General features: G+C 41.9%; 1 protein-coding gene across 1 annotated transcript in view; it reads right to left on the bottom strand.

The window, feature by feature from the left end:
- The window catches only part of MPP6 (membrane palmitoylated protein 6), a 160,683-nt gene that overhangs the window by 123,278 nt on the left and 16,349 nt on the right, over positions 1-21,056 (bottom strand). The window contains exon 2 of the mRNA XM_038760398.1: positions 17,991-18,057. Within this exon, the coding sequence (XP_038616326.1) occupies positions 17,991-18,050 (60 nt within the window). The 5' untranslated portion in view covers positions 18,051-18,057. The remainder of the gene's footprint in view (positions 1-17,990; positions 18,058-21,056) is intronic.

Genomic DNA, 21,056 nt, shown 5'->3' with positions numbered 1-21,056 from the left:
GGAGATGCCTCGATAGCATAAGACAAGATGGGAAATGACAGACAGAGAATAAGGGTGTGTATAGTAAGTGGTTGCCCATGTACCCCTGTATCAAACAGAAACTTCTTATCATTGGCTTTATTAAAGTTTTCAAACAGGTCATACACCAGGCTCTGGTCAGCAGACGCACGGAAGGACAGGGCAGAGACCCCTGACGGAAGGGGTCTGAGCCCCAGTGCAGATAGAGTCCTTCTGCAGGGCCTCCCCCAGCCTCTCCAGTGTGAATCTCTCAACTACCAGGTACCAACTCCCAGCCCCGACTGAGACCTCATTTCAGCCTCCTCCGGTTGTGGCATCTACTCTTTAATCGGAACCAGCTCCCCTAGCCTTAACCCATGGGGTTTCCTCTTAGCACTACCTGTTTCCCAGCCTGATAATAGTAATAATAATGATTGCATTTATTAAGCGCTTACTATGTGCAAAGCACTGTTCTAAGCGCTGGGAAGGTTACAAGGTGATCAGGTTGTCCCATGGGGGGCTCACAGTCAATCTCCATTTTACAGATGAGGTAACTGAGACACAGAGAAGTTAAGTGACTTGCCCAAAGTCACACAGCTGACAATTGGAGGAGCCGGGATTTGAACCCACGATCTCTGACTCCAAAGCCCGGGCTCTTTCCACTGAGCCACGCTGCTTCTCACCATGGACCAAATGCCTCCTTGATGTCTTTCCCCATCATCTCTCAGCTTTCCCCACTCCTCACCCACCTCCCCGCCCTACCCAGGCAACGCACTTTCTCTCTACTCCCCCTCCAGACTGTAAACTCGTCGCAGGCAGGGAATGTGGCTGCGTTGTATTGTGCGCTCCCAAGAGCTTAGCACAGTGTTCTGCACATAGTAAGCCCTCAATAAATACAATTGATTGACCGATTACCTCGCTGATTTCCTACTACAAGCCAGCACACATACTTTGCCCTTCTAATGCCAACCTACTCACTGTATCTCGATCTCATCTGTCTTGCCATCACCCCTTTGCCCATAACCTCCCTCTGGCCTGAAACTCTCTCCTGGTTCAAATCCTACAGAACACCACTCTCCCAACCCTCAAAACCATGCTGAAATCACACCTCCTCCAAGAGGCCTTCCCTTCACCTCCCCTATCTCCTCTCCCTTCTATGTCACCTAGGCACCTGGATCTGTAGTCTTTAAGCACTTGCTATTCACCCCTTTCTGTCCCCATAACACTTATGTACATATGTGTAATTTTCATTCAAATAAACTGCTACCAATAGGTTACCGAAGAAGGTAATGTGTGAGCATGTGTCTCTCTTTTCTGCCCCTCTCACAATAGTAATAATAACTGTGGTAGCAATAATAATAATCATAATAATAATAATGGTATTCATTAAGCACTTACTATGTGTCAAGCACTGTTCTAAGCACTGGGGTAGGTACAAGCTAATCAGGTCGGACACAGTCCCTGTCCCACATGGGGCTCACAGACTTAAGCCCTATTTTACAAATAAGATAACTGAGGCACAGAGGAGTGAAGTGACTTGCCCGAGGTCACACTACAGACGAGCGGAGGAGCCAGGATTAGAACCCAGGTCCTTCTGACCCCCAGACTCGTATTCTATCCACTAGGCCATGCTGTCTCTCATTAAGTGTTTACTATGCCGTGCACTGTAGTAAGCACTAGGGTAGATGCAAGATAATCACGTTGGATGCAGTCCCTGACCCACGTGAGGCTCACTTTCTAAATGGGAGTAATAATAATACTACTAATAATAACGTTTAAGCACTTACTATGTGCCAAGCACTGTACTAAGCGCTGGGGTAGATACAAGACAATCAGGTCCCACTGGGGATCCCAGTCTAAGTAAGAAGGAGAACAGGTATTGAATTCCCATTTTACGGATGAGGAAATTGAGGCACAGCGAAGTTAAGTGACTGGCCTGAGGTCACAGAGCAGACAAGTGGCAGAGCTAGGATTAGACTGTAAATTCATTTATGGGCAGGGAACGTGTCTGCTAATTCTGTACTGTACTCTCCCAAGTGCTTAGTAGAGTGCTCTGCACATAGTAAGTACTTAACAATTATCACTGATTGATTAACTGATTGACTGATAGAACCAAGGTCCTCGGACTCCAGGCCTGTGCTCTTTCCACTAAGCCACACTGTTTCCCTCTCATCTTTCTAAATTTCTCTCCTGCAGCTTTCTCCCCCTAAATCTTGAACAGTTGACCTTACCTGCTAATGCTCTCAGCAAGAAAATGATAAATAGAACAATGTTGATTGCATTTGTTTTTGTTCTATTTAATAATAACACATCAAGCGGCTAATTATTTTACCAAATAACTTAGTCATGATTTTTGTCCTTTTAAAAATGTAGCCCACGTTTGAGTGGGTAACCGCAGAAGAAACCGAGACACAGGACTGAGTCTGACAAGCTGAGTTCAAGCTGCGATGGCAAAAGAGGCTTCATCAATTCAAGATAGTTCAATATTAACCTTTGGGACTGTCTCCATCTGTAATGCGGAGGTCACTGCTTGTGTAATTCAACCTCACCTCTCACTCGAACAAATTTAAAGTTCACATAAGGACTTGACATTCATTAGCACTAAATCCAGAATCTACTAGATGTGTCAGAGAAGACAAGTGTCTGCTGTGAGATATCTTTACAGCAAACATTATTTGAAAAAAAAAAAAAACCTTTACAGACCACTACTCCCTAGACAGGTGCATGAGAAACCAAGTTACAAAGAAGGAAAAAGTTGGTGAGAAAATAATTCAGACATAAGGCATTTTAAGACACTTCATGACTGGACTTGAGAAGCTCAAACGCTCTAACAGGCTAAACTGACAAAGGAAAAAGTCACGTTTCTCTGTACTGTGCTTAATTATGAAATCAGAACTAAATAGGTTGAAGATATGGTTTTCATTTTCAATAACCTATAAAAAATAGTGGAACATCAAGAGCCAGGCAGAACTTTGACCTGCGGCACATGATCTGGCTTTATCTCCAGTCAATGGAACACGGTTCCAACATTTTATACCTCAGTTTTTTCATCTATAAAAGGGGCATAATACCCTGTTTGGAAATGGCTTTCAAAACATTCCCTGTTCTCCTTAGGAAAGGGAATGGAATAATTATTTCTAGATTTTGAGCCCGTTGTTGGGTAGGGACCGTCTCTATATGTTGCCAACTTGTACTTCCCAAGCGCTTAGTACAGTGCTCTACACACGGTAAGTGCTCAAAAAATACGATTGAATGAATGAATGAATTATTGTAATAATAATAATTGGAGAAGCAGCAAGGCCTAGTGGAAAGAGCATGGGCCTGGGAGTGAGGACCGGGGTTCTAATTCTGACTTGGCCACTTGACCGCTGTGTGACCTTGGGCAGGTCACTTAGCTTCTCTGAGCCTCAGTTACCTCATCTGTAAAATCGGAATTAAGACTGCGAGCCCTATATAGGACAGGAACACAGGCCTAGAATGTAGTAAGCATTTAAAAAGTATGGTTAAAAATTACCATACTTGTGGGCCACATTTCTCTCAGTTGACCCTTCGAGGAGAGTACCACTCCATTGAAGAGGGAGAGAATCAGGGTTACTCTTATTATTATTACATTATTACATATTTTATTACAAGACTCCAATTCCTCCCCAGGTATAAACCTGGGGAGGAATTGGAGTCTTGTAATAAAATGCTTTTCGCTTCTGATTTTCCTAGCCGTGTCACATAAAACCTGGATTTCTTTTTTTTCAGGTTCTCTTCTTCAGTTCTAGATGCCAAGAGCCAAACACTCCCCATCTCACCACCGTGCAGTGTGATTTTACAAGGCATTTTGCAAACTTAGCCCAGCTTCTAGACTTTCGCGTCTTTTAAGAAATTTAAATTTCATTTGGGGCTTGGAGGTTCTAATTTAATTTCTGAGCTGTGATTCTTCTAATGAAAAGTCAAAGTTAAGAGCCGGATGAATGGTCATGGGAGGAAGTTATGGAAAGATACAGCTGCTGGGCAAAGGCTTCCACCTGGAGAGGAAATCATTGATGGGGTAGAACCCGCTTTGCCTTGCATGAAAATTTTATGTGGAGTTGGGTCATTTTTGATTTTCATTTCTCACTGTAAATAATAAATCCAGGGCATTAAATGTTTTCCTATTTAAGACTTGCATTTAAAGTGACAAAGCCATAAACAGCTGTCTCGAGTGCTGTTTTACTCAAAGTACTGCTGAATAATGATGATAATAAGTTATATGCAGTTTCACAGCACCCTCCTCTCCTTTTGATACATAGTTTCTATTCTGGGATTGTTTCATCTTCTCTTGGAAAGCAAACAACTCCTAGGTGGTTCGCCTCCCATCTCAGCATCCTAATTTACCCGAGTAATTATGGCTGGGAATACCTGCCCTAACAGGGCTCTGTGAGCTAACAGATTAGAATAAAACATTTCTGCCAGTTAGCACAGAAGCCCTGGGCCTAAATGAAATTAAGGGGGGCTGAGAAAAAAGTGGATCTCTGGTGGGAAAGAATTTGAACAAAACTGAATATTATATATGACCCAGAACTAGTGAAACTGGTATTCCCTGACATCCAAAACAGATCTCCTTGTCTTCCCACCCAAATCTTGTCCGACCCACAACTTTCCCCCTAACCTAGACAACACCACTAACCTCCCTGTCTCAATAACCCATAATCTTGGCATTATCCTCAATTTATCTCTCATTCAACCTCAGTCTATCATCAAATCCTGACAGTTCTACCTTCATAATATCTTCCTCTCCAACCAAACTGTAAACACTCTGGTTTAAGAACTTATCATATCCCACTTAGATTACTCATCGGCCTCCTCACTGATACCCCTGCCTCCTCTCTCTCACCACTCCAGTCCATACTTCCCTCTGTTGCATGGATCTTTTTCCTAGAAAAACATTCAGTCCATGTCTCCCCTCTCCTCAAAAACCTCCAATGGTTCCCCATCTATCTCTGCATCAAACAGAAGCTCCTTGCCATCGGCTTTAGGACACTCAATCAGTTTTCCCCCTTCTACCTTACCTCACTTATCTACAATTCAGCTTGTAAACTTTGCTCCTCTAGCACCAACCTACTCACTGTACCTCAGTCTCCTCTACCTCTCCACCAACTTCTTGCCAATGTCCTCCATCTGGTCTGGGACTCCCTTCCCCCTTTATATCGGATAGACCCCCGCTCTCCCCCTTTTCAAAGCCCTACTAAAATTATATCTCCTCCAAGAAGTCTTCCCCTGGCAAACCAATTCACCCTCCCTTCTGCATCACCTATGTACTTGGGTTTTTACCCCTTACTTATCCCAACCCCAAGTTCCTATTTGTAATTTATTTTAATGTCATCTCCCCCTCTACTCTGTAGCTTCTTGAGGGCATGGATTATGCCTACTAACTCAATTGTACTGTACTCTCCCACGCTAGTGCTTAGTAGAGTGCTCTGCACACAGTGAGAGGTGGCCTAATGGATAGAGCACTGGCCTAGGTGTCAAAAGAACCTGGATTCTAGTCCCAGCTCTGCCACTTGTCTGCTGTGTGACCTTGGGCAAGTCGCTTCACTTCTCTGTGCCTCAGATACCTCCTCTGTAAAATGGGGATTAGTACTGTGAGCTCCATGGGGGACATGGACTATGTCTAACCTGATTAGCTATCTACGTTACTGCTTAGTACAGTGCCTGGCACATAGTAAGCGCTTAACAAATACTATCAAAAAAATACCATTGACTGCTTGGTTGACTGACATCAGCTAAATAATGTCCATGACTTTGGTAAAGTGCACTGAGATTAGAGAAAATGTGCAGCTTGTAAAATCAGCTGCAAACTATATGCAAATCTGGAATAAAAATTGGGGAAAATTGGCTCTAACGTCCTTTTAAAGTGACCTGAAAAATTTTATGATCCAAGAGATAGTATCCTACTAATAATAAGGGGAATATTTTTGTCTTTCCCAAAAATGCTAAACAGTATCTTATAACTAAACATTCAAGGCCTAGATTTTTTTTGCTTTTATTTTAAAAATAACACCTTGATACTTTTGGATACCGTGCTGCCGTACTGATTGGGCATTAACACTGAGGCAAACTTCCAGTATTCTACTGTCAAAACCCCGGTGACATGTTTTCTAATTCACACTCTGCTCTCCCTGAGATCGAAGGGCTTGTAAATCACTTCTGCTTCACTTTCAAATTTACATTTCAGATTTTCAGTAACAGATGTCATTGGCAACTCAGTGGCATTTTTTGTTCTTTAATTTTAGCCCTGTAGTCAACTCTGATTATGGCTTCTAAAGCATTTAGTGATTAAAATTTAAATATGAAATGAGGGAAAAATTCCTTCATATGAAGAAAAATGACCCCTTCTTTCCTTTCGCTAGTCTTCTTTCACACAATGTGAAGGAAAGTCATAAAATCTTGAAATTTTGAGCACATTTCTTGGCCCAGATTTATGAAAACAGGAAAGGGAACAGAAATCACGTTGCTGGGATATCAGTGAACTTGTTCAGAGGAGATATTCACAGCATTTGCAAATAACTCATTCACTAAGGATCAAGGCAAGGGACCATGGCTTCTGGGCACCCTCCCCTGCCCCCACCAGTGAAATCCTTGTCTGGCTGTCTGGACCCTTCTAATAGCTGTGGGGGAGACAAAGGGTATGATTCCCAAACTTTGAATTTTGCAGTGTGACCTTGGGCAAGTCACTTAACTCCTCTGATCCTCTGTTACCTCATCTGTAAAATGGGGATTTAGGCTGTGAGCCCCGTGTGGGACAGTGACTGTGTCCAACCTGATTAGCTTCCATCCAACTTTATGGATCCACTACCAGAACGATTGCAGATGGAGGTGTGGTGTTCTGGGAAAAATGTGTCCATGGCATCACTGTGGGTTGGAGATGACTCAACAGCATAAAATGAGATAAGACCCCAATGTCTAGTACTGTGCCTAGCACATAGTAAGCATTTAACAAATACCATTTAAGATAATTTAATGATTTTAGAGAAGCAGCATGGCTTAGTGGAAGGAGCATGGGCTTCGAAGTCAGAGGTCATGGGTTCTAATCCCAGCTCTGCCACTTGTCAGTTGTGTGACTTTGGACCAGTCACTTAACTTCTCTGTGACTCAGTTATCTCATCTGTAAAATGGGGATTAAGACTGTGAGCCCCATGTGGGGCAACCTGATAATCTTGTATCTATCCCAGCTCTTAGAACAGTGCTTGGCACATAGTAAGTGCTTAACAAATACCATTATTATTATTATTATTATAAAACAAACAAAACTTTGAATTGGGGACATTTCTAATCTCTACATGGAGTTGTGGTGGGATATCAGAGACCAAGCAGGAACCCCACTGCCAAATCACAAAATCTCTGCTCTCTCTTACCTCTCATTTGAGTTGGGTTTGTTTTTTTAGTTTGGGCTATGGGAGCGGAACAATGATAGAGGGCTCCCCTTTCACATCCCATGGTTATGGACATGGATCAGGGCTTGAGGTCTCCTAAACCCCTCCCACAGACTAAACCCCCTTCCTAACTAGTAGGGACAAATAATGACATAGTCCAGCCAAATAATCATCATTTAACTTCTTTGTGCCCATTTTCTCAATCTGTAAAACCCTGTCCTAAAAACCTTGTCTTCCCCTGACTTTCCCACTATAGACAGCACCACCATCCACCCTGATTCACAAGCCTGTAACTGTGACATCATCTCTCTCGTTCAATCCACATATTCAGTGTCACCAAATCCTGTAGGTTCTACCTTCCCAATATTGCTAAAATCTGGCCTCAAACTGAGTAGCCCAGCTCCATCTCCAACAAACACACTACAACATGGTAAAACCAAGCCTTTGAACTTTGAATGTCTTTTAGACTGTGAGCCCACTGTTGGGTAGGGACTGTCTCTATATGTTGCCAACTTGTACTTCCCAAGCACTTAGTACAGTGCTCTGCACACAGTAAGCGCTCAATAAATGCGATTGATGATGATGATGATCAAGCCCCTGGCCCTACTTACCACCTTATCAAAGGAGGTCCTGGACTAAACAGAAAACGCCCCAGGGACTCGCTGCTTTCTATCCTAAAGTATTTCTCCCATTGTACTGTTCTGAATATTATGAATGCTGTACTAATGGTATATAAAGAATCTCTGTATTGCTTGAAGTGGGGCTGGCCTTGCCTAACAGGGGAAAGCTCTGCTGCTCAGTGCCTCTCCCTACTAGTCCCTGATGAAGCGCTAATAGTTAATAAAACTTGTCTCTGACATACCTTTTTCTGAACACAACGCAGAGTCTGTAAAGTTTTTCTTCTACAACTGCAAACTCCATGTGGGCAGCGAACATGCCTGCCAACTTAGTCGTATTGTACTCTTCCAAGTGTTTAGAATAGTAGCTGTATACACAAGCACTCAATATCACTGACTGATTGCCGTTAAACACCATATAATAATGTTGGTATTTGTTAAGCGCTTATTATGCGCCAAGCACTGTTCTAAGTGTTGGGATGTTACAAGGTGATCATGTTGTCCCACGGGAGGCTCACAGTCTTCATCCCCATTTTACAGGTGAGGTAATTGAGGCACAGAGAAGTGAAGTGACCTGCCCAAAGTCACACAGCTGACAATTGGCGGAGCTGGGATTTGAACGCATGACCTCTGACTCCAAAGCCCGTGCTCTTTCCACTGAGCCACGCTGCTTCTCTTTAAAGCACTTAGGAAGTGCTCTGCACATAGTAAGCACTCAATAAATACAATTTACTGACTAATCTCATTGTGGGAAGGGAACATGTCTATCAATCAATTGTACTCTCCCAAGTGCTTAGTAGAGTTCTCTGCACACAGTAAACACTTAATAAATGTGATTAATGGATTGATTGATTTTGTTCTCCTGGAACTAGAAGAGTTCAGAGATCTAGTATGTCTCACAAACACACCTCCTTTTTTTCCTCTTTTTGCTTCGGCCAAGAGAGAGTAGGAAGGGGAGTAGGCAAAGGGCTAGTATTCGCTGGAATGAAATGAACAGGAGCCGTGTTGGAAACACTTACAGCAAGGAAGAGGTGGATTTGTGATGTGGCCCCGCTGATAAACATTAGCCTTATAGACTGTGAGCCCACTGTTGGGTAGGGACTGTCTCTATATGTTGCCAATTTGTACTTCCCAAGCGCTTAGTACAGTGCTCTGCACATAGTAAGCGCTCAATAAATACGATTGATGATGATGATGATGATGAGAAATCAGAACAATGTGCCTTGGAGTACGGATGGTGGAAAACAACGAAGAAATCGGAACTGCTTTCCTTTTCCTTTCCCCACTGATGCCAACTTTCCCAGAATCTTCTCAGGAGCAGAGATTAATTCTTAGCAAAGAAAGGAATGTTATTTTCACTTAAAGTGGAAAGAGACAAAAGATTTCTTGGAACTGGACTATAGATATCCATCAGTGGTATCATTCCACGCCGAGGAGCTCAGAAACATATATATATATATTTTTAATGGTATTTGTTAAGTGCTTAATAAGTGCCAGGCAAGTTGGACACACTTCATGTCCCACGTGGGGCTCACAGTATTAATCCCCATTTTATAGGTGAGGCAACTAAGATACAGAGAACTTAAGTGACTTGCCCAAGGTCACACGGCAAGCAAGTGGCAGAGCTGAGATTAGAACCCAGGTCCTTAAACCTCCCAGACCTGTGTTCTATCCACTAAGCCATGTTGTTTTCCATTTAGAATTCAAAACCGCACCCAAGAAAAAGGGTCTGCCATAATGACTGAAGAGGATTTTGACTACCAGCAGAATTCCAAAACAGTTCCATTCCATCTATTGTAAGGTCCATCTTGATGGGCAATTAGACATACTCCACTCACAATTTCAAATCTTCCTGTGATTAAGAAACTAATCCATAAGAGGGGATGCAATCCGCTGGGTAGAACAGTGACCTCAGAGGTGAGAGGCCTGGATATTTCAAGTCCCTGCTCTCTCCCTGCTTGCCTTTGTGGATCTTTTCAAGTCACGTTCCTCCTTTATGAAGCTTCTCCATTTGCAGAATGGAAATCACCATCTTTGCCACAAGGACTTTGAGAGGAGCCACAGAATTGTGCTTCAGATTTAGCTTTCCTTCTCCTTGCCCTCCAACCCATCATTGCTTTATTAGAACAAGGAGCTCTATGCTTGATGCAGTTCTAGGAGTGATTAGACCAGAACTGGTCTAGAGGATACAGCACGGTCTTGGGAGCCAGAAGACTGGTTTCTAATCCTGCCTCTGCTACTTGCCCGCTGGGTGACCTTGTGCAAATCGCTTAACTTCTCTGGGCCTTGGTTTCCTCAACTGCAAAATGGGGATTCAAGTGGCAAAGCCAGGATTAGAACCCAGGTCCTTCTGACTCCAGGCCCATGCTTTATCTACTAGGTCATGTTGTTCTTCCTCTTAATTAGACCATGAGGTACAAAGACAGTACCTGGACTATTTAATTTATATCTACCCCAGCTCTTGACACTTAGTAAGCGCTTAACAAACACCATTTTAAAAATGGCTAAATGTCAGTCAGTCAACATATATATTGTGTTTCCTGTGTGCAGAGCACTGTACTAAGCACTTGAGAGAGTACAGTGCAACAATATAACAGACATGTTCCCTGCCCACAGTGAGCTTAAGGTAAGTGCTTGTACAGTGCAAGCGCTTAGTACAGTGCTCTGCACACAATAAGCGCTCAATAAATATGATTGAATGAATGAATGAATGAAAAACATGCTGAATCCCCATATGGATGTTGTTGGTAGTCCAATCAGGGCTGTTGATTGTGTGGACACTATAGGGCAAGAGAAGCTGTGTGGCTTAGGGAATAGAGCAAGGTTCTGGGAGTAGAATGACCTGGGTTCTAATTCCAGGTCCATTACTTGTCTCCTGTGTGACCTTGGGCAAGTCACTTCACTTCTCTGTGCTTCAGTTACCTCATCTGCAAAATGGAGATTGAGTAGGACAGGGACGGTGACCAACCTGATTGGCGTTAAGTACAGTGCCAGCAAATGATAAGCACTGAACAATTTCCATAAAAAAAAGTTGTGAGTGTTGGGGCTACAGGGATGTCCAGTAAGTCATCAGCAGTGGCAGTGTGCTTCGAATGTGAGCCTGGCCACTGCACAGAATCAATGGGAAAGCCTGGGAAGAGATTAATGGCAGAACTTTGAGTCTCTAATCATCCCCTCCAGTGCCAAAGACTACACACACCTGAGATGTTTTTTCATCCAGTGATGGCTCAGTCACAGTCTCCTCTCTCACTTAAAAGAAGCAGCATGGCTTAGTGGAGAGAACTCAGGCCTGAGAGTCAGAGGATCTGGGCTCTAAATCTGGCTCCATCACTTGTCTGCTGTGTGACCTTGGACCAGTCATTTAACTTCTCTGGGCCTCAGTTTCCTCAACTGTAAAATGGAGATACCTGTACTCCTTCCTGCTTAGACAGCCCTATGTGTAAGGGCTCATTGTTCTTCCTTCCCCAGCACTTAGAAGAGTGTTTTGACACTTAGTAAACACTTAAAAAATACCACTTAAAGGAAAAGCCCAATTTCCACTCTGATTTAACTGGCACCTCATTTTTCTAAACATCCTACCAAGGGTGTTTGGCCACAGGGGATCAAAGATGAGCTAAGGAAGTTTCAGTATTAAATTTCAGAGTAGCAAGCTATCAATCAGTCATATTTATTGACCATTTACTGCATGCAGAGCACTGTACAGGAGATTTGGGTGAATACAATGTAACAGAGTTGTAACCCCGAAGTTCATTTAAACAAGAATTTATTTGTATTCATTATTGTTCCTCTGCTTATTTTTACCTTTTGCATTTTAATACTATGGGCAGGGATTTTGTTGGGGAAAGTTTGCTGATTATGTGATAAGTATCCAAAGGCTATATCTTCTGAATGAAGGTCAGCAATCAATCAATAGTATTTACAGAGCATTTAGTGTGTGCAAAAAAAATGTACTAAGCACTTGAAAGAGTACAATGGAGTTAATATACATGATCCCTGTGCTCAAGGAGTTTTTATCATCTAGTGGAGGAGAAAGATAATTAAATTACAGATAGGAAAAAGTCATAGAGTATAAGATTTGCACTTAAGGGCCAGAGGGGATTGTGAGTATTTAAGTGCTTAAATGGCCTAGAAACTGAAATTGGGAAAATAAAGGTGGAGAGATTAGAAGTTAATCCAGGAAAACCTCCTGGGGAAGAGGAGATTTTACTTAACTATCCGAAACAGAACTCCTTATCTTCCCACTCAAACCCTGACCTCACCATGACTTTCCTGTCACTGTAGACATCATCACCATCCTCCCTGTCACAAGCTGATAACGGCTCCACCACCTGTCTGCCATGTGACCTTGGGCAAATCACTTAACTTCTCTGTGCCTCAGTTACCTTATTTGTAAAAAGGGGATTAAGACTGTGAACCATAAGTAGAACATGGACTGTGTTCAACTCAATTACCTTGTATCTATCCCAGGACTTAGTACAGTGCCTGGAAAATAATAAACTCTTAAATACCGCCAAAAAACCCCCCAAAACAAACAAAAAAACCTTGAGGTTATCCTCAACTCACCTCTCACATTTGACCCACATATTCAGTGTGGTCAAATCCAATTCCTGTCAGTTCAACCTTCATAAAATTACTTTCCTTTCCATTTAAACTGCTACCATGTTAATCCAAGCATTTCATTCATTCATTCAATTGTATTTAAGTGTTTATTGTCTGCAGAGCACTGTACTGAGCACTTGGGAAAGTACAATACAGCAATAAAGAGTGATGATCCCTGACCACAAGGAGCTCACAGTCTGCGAGGCGGGGGAGACAGACATCAATATAAATAATTACAGATATTTTCGTAAGTGCTGTGAGGTGGGGAGAAGGGTGGAGAACAAAGAGAGCAAGTCGGGGTGATGCAGAAGGAGTGGGAGATGAGGAAAAGTGGGGCTTAGTCTGCGAAGGTCTCGTGAGTGAGTTGGGCCTTGAAGTTGGGCAGAGTAATTTTCTGGAGAATTTGAGGAGGGAGGGTGTTCCAGGCCATAGGCAGGATGTGAGCTAGGGGTCAGTTTATCCTATCCTATCTTGATTGCTGCCTCAGCCTCCTTGCTAAACTCCCTGCCTCCTGTTTCACCCTACTCCAGTGCATACTGGATCATTTTTCTATAAAAACATTCAGTCCATATTTACCCACTCCTCAACAACCTCCAGTGGTTGTCCATCTACCTCCTTAACAAACACAAACCCCTTACGCTCAGCTCTGAAGCACTCAATTACCTTGCCCTCTCCTTCCTTACCTCCCTGATTTCCTGCCAACCTACTCACTGTACCTCCATCTCTGGCCTGCACCCTCTAACAAGACATCCAAAGTTGATGTCAAATGCTCAGCGAGCAGAAATCACACCTTCCCATCTGAACTGGGAAGACCATCTTCCTTCAATTTAATTTTTAACACTTAAATCTCACATCTTAGTAAAATAATAAGGTTACCTCTGGTGGCAAAAGTACCTTGAAATTCCCGTCTTTTGAACTAATGGATAAAGTGCTTGCCTTCAAACTGCAAAGGAAGTGTCTTTAATTCCTGTTCTAGTTTTATTTTTACTAATATGCTCTTCACTTTGTTACCACAGTGGCAAATGCCTAACTGCATTTTACTTACCTTTGTTGAAAAACGTTTAACAGACTACTTTACAAAATGTATTTAAACAGTTTTAAAGGATAAAAGGGGAACCCTTTCCTTCTTGTGCCTTTAAGAATGCCCAGGTGGAACCTGGGGGCTGTATTAATAATAATAATTGTGGTATTTATTAAGCACTTACTGTGTGCCAGGTACTGTACTAAGTGCTGGGGTGGATACTGGCAATTAGGGTTAGTCACGGTCTCAATCCCCATTTGACAGATGAGGTAGCTGAGGCCCAGAGAAGTGAAATGACTTGCCCAAGGTCACACAGCAGACAAATTGTGGAGCCAGGATTAGAACCCATGACCTTTTGACTCCAACACCATTGCTCTATCCACTACACCATGCTGCTTCTCAAAAGTTTGCAATGTATTTTGAAGTCTAATTCTCCCTCTAGTCTGTAAATGCCTTGTGGACAGGAAACATGTTTACCAACTCTGCAGAATTGTATTCTCCCAAGCCCTTAGTACAGTGCTCTCCACAAAGTAAGTGCTCAATAAATACCATTAATGGATTGGAAATATATCAAGAGCAAGAGACCAGGTCTCCTATTTTTGTAGAATGCTCCCAACCATCTAATATTTTCTGCCCACAGTGAACACTCAATAAATAATGACTAAGGAAGCCTAATCCCTGAAAATGTCACACTTCTGGAAGCTCCACCCAATGGTCTGGCATCATGGGAATTACCCAGCCTGCTTTGAGGAAGTTACTAACACTTGCAGTTAATTAGTGGTTGATTTGCTCTTATACTTCATTAAATTGAAAATTCTCCTGGGAGAATTTCTCAATATCTGCTTCTGGGCAAATAAAAGCTTCATCATCGCTGGAACAAATTTACAAATTCACTCAGTTATTAATTTCCAATAGTTAACTTAGATATTGGGTCTGTTTAGGATTCCAGAAAGTTGACAAAGTTATTTTTTCCATCACTGTAATTTAGATTTTCTTCTTGACCGTTTTCTTTAGCCAACATAAACAATGTTTAATCTAAACCATTTCATGTGTAAATAAATGCCAATTTAGGAAAATATTACAGAAGAGAAAAATCAACCACATGAAATGTGACAGCTATAAAAGATGGTGTGTCGAAAAATGGCTAGCGACAAATGGTCCAATTAAATGCCTGATGCTCGTTTCCTCCAGTTTTGAACTCCTTTGTGTAAGTGTACTCATTTTAGGAAATGGGCCCAGCTAGACTTGTTGGGTTGTCACTGAAGTACCCACAATGATATCAGTGTCTGACAAGATCACAACAACTGGGTAATTAGAGGGCATTGTCAAATTTTTTTAGGGAAGAGCAAATTTTTTTACAAATAAGCAACAGGGCTGAACTTTACACAGACAGGTGGGTTTGACAATGACATTGAGCCAATCTACGGTTCCCAGACTCTGGTCATAAGCCATCTAAGAGTAATGAAACAAAGTATTTTACAAGGATCTGCTTGGAATGGATAAAGCCCATTGGCATAGAAAGGAGACTCAGTTTGTGTTTTTTGGAAGCAAATTGAATATGAATGATTTGTTTTCCTGCAGCAAGGTGATTTGCTTGAAATACATTTTTAAAATGGATTATTCAGATGGGACCTGTACTGCCTAAGTAAACAAAGAAACATTTACCTACATGAGAAACAATTCGACCCAAGATTTTCCCAACTATCGTGTAATGAAGAGTGGTTCAGCTCATTTTAAAAAATGATATATGGTACTTAAGACCCAAATACAAAGGGCTCAAGGTATTGTGCTAAAATGTCATTATAGAATTTTTGCCTCAATTAAAGTTCTGCTTCTGAGTTATAAAGTTTTTATTATTGGCTTTATAAAAGTTCAGTAGAGAGATATCAACTACATTTTTCATGCAAATCAATGAAATCAGATTGGCTTACATATAACAAACCCTTACAGGGGCTAAGCAATTTTATTCTCAAGCTCTAGTCATAGGTCTTTGAATTGTCTTCAGAATATTACTTCCAGTGGAACAAAAATTATACAATTAAAACATATTTAAATGGAGAGGCATTCAGAGACTTGAAAAAGCCACTGGGAAAAGAGTAAAATATAGGTGGGTTAGCATCTTAATTTCTTGTTTGGGCTTTTTGCCTGGGCTGATTTTCCATCAGTTTCAAATATTGACCTTGGCTTTGCCTTAGAGTGAACTTTTTGGCCAATAAATTTTGATACTCAGCTCAATAGAACTTGATATCTGTTTACTCATCATCATGATTACTGAGAAAAAAGGGCCTTTCAGTCATCTGTGATGCTGCCTGATTCTCACTAGGACAATATAGTTTATGCTCTCATGGCACTAAAAGTGACTGACAGGAGTGCGCTACTTCGAGGCATACTAATTCAGAAGGTAAGAGGCAGTCGACAATGAGAGCAGCAAGATGCTTCACCACTGACATTTTTAAAGTGTTAAATGTCAGTTTACTCAACAGAAAAGGAAAATCAGGTGAGGCTATCTTTGGCCTCGGCTCTAAGCCACTTCACTTCAAGCTGCATTCTCCTAAGAAAAAGCAGAGTCAGACAATTGGGTGGGAAAGCTCTTAGAACAATCAAACTGCCAAGGAAAAAGGCACTCGGAGAGAAACTTACCGCACTTCCATTAAATTCCGGCATTTATCCCACCTAATTGTGGTAGGAGGCAGAGAGACAGTGGGCTGCACCCATTTTAGCAGGAAGGAAACTGAGTTACAGAGGGGTGAGCTGTCCAATATCACGGTTGCTATGTCCACCCCAAAGAGGGAGGCAAAAAAAGAAAAGGAAGAATCTGAAAGCCCACCCCATATTGCTTAATAGATATTTTGAGCCCTTTCTCATTTTCAACCTAAACAGAGCGGGACTGATAAGCAATGTTATTTGTCATATTTCAGCAGGTAGTGGCAGGTGGGACGTATGCAGATTCAAGGGAGCAGGTCTATGGTGTGAGCCTCCTTGTGTGCCTTCCCTGATGATACAGAATTAAAAACTTAGGTTCAGTTTGTACTGGCAGCTCTTGCCTCTTCCTCTCTTCATGCTTGTCAGCCTTCTGGGAACTGCCCTGAGGCTACCCGGATGGCAGCAGGTCTGAGACACAAAGGATGTAGAACTGGAGAAGTTCCCCATTGCCCTCTGTCAAGCCAAAGTGATGTGTGGATGTCAGGGGGTCTGGAGTAGGCTCAAAGGCCTTCCTTTCTCCAGCTCACAGAGAGTTGTGTGAGGAGACTGATGAAGGGGTTCAGGTTTTCCCTTTTTAACATGATGGGCTAAAATTGAAAAGTCCTCAGAAATATGCAGCTGGGAATAATTCGATTTCGTATTTCCTGAGGTGAATTCCCTAAGCGAGTTAGGCTAGAACCAGCTCCCTGGGATCACAACCCAGTGCGCTTGCTGCTTCTCACTAGCTTTCTTCAGGTTTTGTGACTATTTTTATCTAGTAAATAATAATTATGGCATTTGTAAAGCACTTACTATGTGCCGAGAACTGTTCTAAGTGCTAGTAAGCGCTGGTTCCAGTAAATGAAACTACAATGCCATATAGAGGTTTAAGTGACTTAGCCCAAACCAACTAATGAGGGACTGGATTTAATCTTAAACCAGCAGTCAACACACACAAATTATCCATCTGAGGCCTAATTATATATATATATATATATATATATATATATATATATATATGGGTCTACATTACCTCAGTAATTTACTGCCAAGCATTTTTTAGATTTGTGTTAGATAATTTGTCATGGTTTTTACCTTCGAATTTAGAACTGCGAACCCTACATCACAGTGGCTGATGCAAGATAGAAACCTCACCCCCAAAAGATTTTTCCTTTAAGACAAGGTTATAGCCTTCCCTGACTAAGCCTATTGTGGACAGGGAGTGTGTCTGTTATATTGTTCTCTCTTGAGCGCTTAGTACAGTGCTCTGCGCACAGTAAGAGCTCAATAAATGTTTGACTGACAGACTCCTTTCCTCTTCTCCCACTCTCTCCTGAGCCACCTTGACTTGCTCCCTTTATTCATTCCCCCTCCCAGCCACAGAACACTTATGTACATATCTGTAATTTTAATTATTTATATTGATGTCTGTCTTCCCCTCTACACTGTAAGCTTGTTATGTGCAGGGAATCTGTCTGCTATACTGTTCTCTCCCAAGTGCTTAGTACAGTGCTCTGCACACAGTAAGCTCTCAATAAATATGATTGATATGCAACTATTTGGTTTGGAGACTTCCAATGCATGTACCTTCCCTTAGAACTATTTTTTGAAGGTCAAAACAAAAAATTGGACATTTTCAAGCAAAAGGAAAATAAAAAGGAGCTCTACGACCATAGATTCCTTCCTCCTCAAAATGGTGATGCATGCTTCATTTTCATCACATTGGGTCATCAAGTGCCTGACAAATTAAGAAAAAAGAGAGTTATGTCAGTGGCTCTTTATTACCCAGGCAAATTGGTTTTTCTTTTCTATTGACAGGCAAAGAAGTCTTGACACTTCACAACTCACTACATCTGAGCAGAATCCAGAATAGGGAAGCACCAATTTTAGTCTTGGAGTTTTTAAGGTCTCAAATATTCTGAGAGAGGAACAGTTCAGTGTTTGTCTGGGGAAACTTGAATAGCAGGTTGAAATATTTCCCACTCCTTGAATAGGGTTCAAATTGGAGGAGAGATTATTGCACTTCAGCTCAATGGATCCACTGAGGACACATGGTCCATACCCTTCGTTTCTCAGTGCTTGGAAATATACCATGCTGAATTTCCACAACAGGCTGCAGTCTGCTGCACTGTGCTATACAAACAACCTAAAGATTTCTTCAGCCTTGCCAGCTGTAAGATTTATTAGTTGAGTGAGGTAAGCCAGCTGGGGAGACACCTTCACTATCATGAGATAATTATTTGATTCTGATTTAGCTTCTCTCAAACCAATTGGTTTTTGCAGTCTGGAGTATTTCACCCAGAAGGTGATTTTTGTGCTGCTTAGATTTTGAGTTTACTGAATCACTTGGTGCATCCACAAAGTAATCAATATGCCCAGAGCCAAGTTGTATAAACACAAAGCAGAGACAAATGCCCTGACATTTGCTTTCTGAAGGTGATGACGGAGTCCAGCTTTCACTAATCACTCTCCCTGCCCACCTCTGAATTCCATCCATCTCCATCTCTTACCATTTCAGTGAGAATCATGTTTAGCAGACTGGATCACAAAATATCACCTGTGTTGACTTAATGGTGCTTTTTTTCCCCAAAGCTTGTAATTGGAGCCCTTTTTTTATAGGCCCTTTTCTTCTTTGTTTTTTTAATTCAAGCACATTGGGTTTGGCTGTAGCAATATATATACATATATATACATTATATATATGTACAGAGGTAGTTGTCTCTGAAGTACCTGATTGTCATTCAGTATAGAGCAGTCACTAGAGGGTTCATTTTGAGCTCATTCTTTGAAAGCCATCGAAGTGCTTTTTCAGCCTGTTTTTGCTCAATCCTGCCACTTGAGATTGTTTTTTTTTTAAAAAAAATGCTATTTGAAGCCTATGCCATTTTACCGAACTCTACAACCTCGGCAGGCTACGAACAAATGTTCTTAATCAAGCCAGGCCAATTTACTCTGGTTATATCACTTATCTCGGCCTACAAGTCTCATAAAGCCCCCAAAGCTTTGCAAAACCAGGTTTTCTTCGCCCTTTCCCCTATGTGTTCTATTTTATGAAAGTACTGTTTTGGCTGCCTCTTGCTAAAGGTTAACATCTTTAATAATCAGCAGCACTTCTAACATTAAGTGAAGAATTCTGAATGCAGGTCTCCAGCCCATAGTTCAAGAGGTTTTGCATCACATTCCTCTAGCAGACAAACAGCCTGGGGAAGGGAGAGAGGGAGGTGTCGTCCTAACCTCCCTTTGACCCCATTTTGGGCGTGATTCTCAACCAGTAAATCAGACTTCTAAAATGAGCCTCTCTGCTTTCTTGTAGCCCGTTTAGATATTACAATATCAGGGTAGTTATTAAAATTCTACTCTTGTCCGCCCATCACAATATCCATTGAATTTCTTCACCTGCTAGGAACCACGAAACAGTGCTGGTGAAAAACCTTTCAAAACATTTTTCACCAAAAGAAAATGACCCCTGCAGTATATGAAAGTCTGCATGTGAGCTAAGATGCAGGCCCACTGGACTAGTGTGTGTTAACGGTTTTGTTTTATTGCCAATTTTTTCAACATTTTCCAAGGTCCTGGCCTCTGCAGATTCACTAAAGGATTGTTGCTCTGGCAGTCCCAGGAAGTGCTAGTGACTCGAAAATATTGCTGCAACCTAAAGAGCAGTAGGTTCATTTGTACACACAACTGCATCCTCTGTACCTCTTTATCAATACAACTTAGTCTTTTTTGCTTTAACTCAGCCAGAATTCTTTGCTGTACCGATGAAGCAAAAGTATGCTTAAGTAACTAATATCCTGTTTTCATACCAATGCTCTTTGTCAGGAAGAACAAGAGAAGAGAAATAAAGTAGGGACTGCAGCAGGGAAGCGGATTTGTTTCCAAATACTGTAATAAGACGTGCTTCGTGGGCAGCCGATAGCTTTGGAATGCAGACATCCCAGTCCAAACATATCGTGTGTACAACGGCCAGTGGAGGAGGAGGGTCTTAGGCTTTGTTTGTGTAAGATCCAAGAATGTATTAGAAACCAGAGAATCTTATTCTGAAATTTGTACTGCTCCCCTGGAGAAATTAAGCATCGGGGGTTTGGCAGGGAAGGGGAGGGCACACCTGATTCCCAGTTATATTAATGCCTGTCTCCATCTCTAGATTAAGCTCACTGTGGTCAGAATGTGTCTGTTTATTGTTGTACTCTCCCAAGCACTTAGTACAGTGCTCTGCACACAGTAAGTGTTCAGTAAATGTTCGAAAGGTGTTCGAGAAGCAGTGTGGCTCAGTGGAAAGAGCCCGGGCTTGGGATTCAGAAGCTGTGGGTTCAAATTCCGGCTCCGCCACTTGTCAGCTGTGTGACTTTGGGCAAGTCACTTAACTTCTCTGAGCCTCAGTTACCTCATCTGTAAAATGGGGATTAAGACTGTGAGCCCCAAATGGGACAACCTGATCACCTCGTATCCCCCCCCCCCCCCCCCAGTGCTTAGAGCAGTGCCTTGCACATAGTAAGCACCTAACAAATGCCATTATTGTTATTATTATTATTAATAAATACTATTGAATGAATTCCTCTTAAAAGGGCGTCCCTAATGTTCCAACGGTGTGTTTTTTAATCAGTGTTGGAGTCTTTTTTATCCCCCCCAATGGCCAAATGATCATTTTTCTACCCCTCCATTTTTTTAATCTAATGAGAATAACAAAGAGCAAGGAACCTGAACAAGCAGGGAGCCGGAAGGACTTCTTTATGT

This window comes from Tachyglossus aculeatus, chromosome 2 (assembly GCF_015852505.1).
Source record: "Tachyglossus aculeatus isolate mTacAcu1 chromosome 2, mTacAcu1.pri, whole genome shotgun sequence".
In the NCBI taxonomy this organism is placed as follows: Eukaryota; Metazoa; Chordata; class Mammalia; order Monotremata; family Tachyglossidae; genus Tachyglossus; species Tachyglossus aculeatus.
Note: the sequence above shows the minus strand (reverse complement) of the source record. Positions and strands in the feature narration are given on the sequence as shown.